Source organism: Otolemur garnettii, unplaced genomic scaffold (genome assembly GCF_000181295.1).
Source record: "Otolemur garnettii isolate 467f Iridium unplaced genomic scaffold, OtoGar3 scaffold00109, whole genome shotgun sequence".
Lineage (NCBI taxonomy): Eukaryota > Metazoa > Chordata > Mammalia > Primates > Galagidae > Otolemur > Otolemur garnettii.
In genome coordinates this window covers 1,473,197-1,474,198 of record NW_003852504.1, presented here as the reverse complement: position 1 = coordinate 1,474,198, position 1,002 = coordinate 1,473,197, and the positions used below count along the sequence as shown (strand labels likewise).

The 1,002-nt window shown below is 43.2% G+C and overlaps 1 protein-coding gene across 1 annotated transcript in view; it reads right to left on the bottom strand.

Annotated features, from left to right (window-relative positions):
* The window catches only part of XPNPEP2 (X-prolyl aminopeptidase 2), a 28,530-nt gene that overhangs the window by 13,254 nt on the left and 14,274 nt on the right, over window positions 1-1,002 (bottom strand). Inside the window, exon 12 of the mRNA XM_003796930.3 lies at window positions 59-168. Within this exon, the coding sequence (XP_003796978.1) occupies window positions 59-168 (110 nt within the window). The remainder of the gene's footprint in view (window positions 1-58; window positions 169-1,002) is intronic.

The window sequence follows — 1,002 nt, the reverse complement described above, 5'->3', positions numbered from 1 at the left end:
CCCCCTGCCTGCCCTCACCCTCCCTGCTAGGAGATAATCAACCAGAAAGGATCTTCACCCTCGGAACTTGTTCACCATCTCTGCCCCTGAGAACTCGTTCACTGTGCCTTTGGGCACATTCTTCTCTAGCCAGACCAAGTACCGGATCACGGCTATAGCGTCCCGCACCTGGAGTGGAGAAAGCAGAGAAGTGGGCTGAGGTATGGTCGCAGCCCCAGTCTCCGGGATGAAGATCAGATGGTCGCTCTGGAATCTAGAGCTTTAAAAACACTCCAGTGGGATGGGCAAGTTCACACCTAATGGGTACAATGCACAGTATCTGGCTTATGGGTACAGAACAATGGATGTAACTGAAACATTTGTATCCTGGTAATATTCTGAGATTTTAAAAAAGAGGAAAAAAAACCCATTTGGTATCTGATATCAAAGGAGTCATTAGTGTCCATATATGATCATGGCATGCTCCTGTTTTTAAAGAGTAGTAGTTCTCAAACTTCCCAATACCTCAACCCTTTAATACAGTTCCTGTGGGTCGTGACCCACAGGTTGAGAACCTCTGTGAGATACTTACAGAAGAGTTGATGGCAGAAATGATATACTGCCTGGGATTTGCTTTAAAATAATCCAGCAACAGAGGGTTGGGGGAGGTGGAGGTAATGAATGTGGAGTTGTAGATTAAACAAGATTGCCCATGAGTTGATGACTATTAAAAATGGTTGACAGGGACACAGGAGGTCATTATACTATTTTCTCTACCTTTGTGTATGTTTAAAATTTTCCACAAGAAAAAAAGTTTTTCTTTTTTAAATGAGGCAGTTTAACCCACGTTTAACAAGAATATCCCCCACCAATGAGGAAATCATTACGGCCAACACTTATCTGACACTTAGAATGTACCAGGTATTGCTGGAAATACACACACACACACACATCCTTACAACCTAGGCTATAGGATTACTGGTGTGATCCTCATTTTACAGATGAGGTAACTGAGGCTAAGAG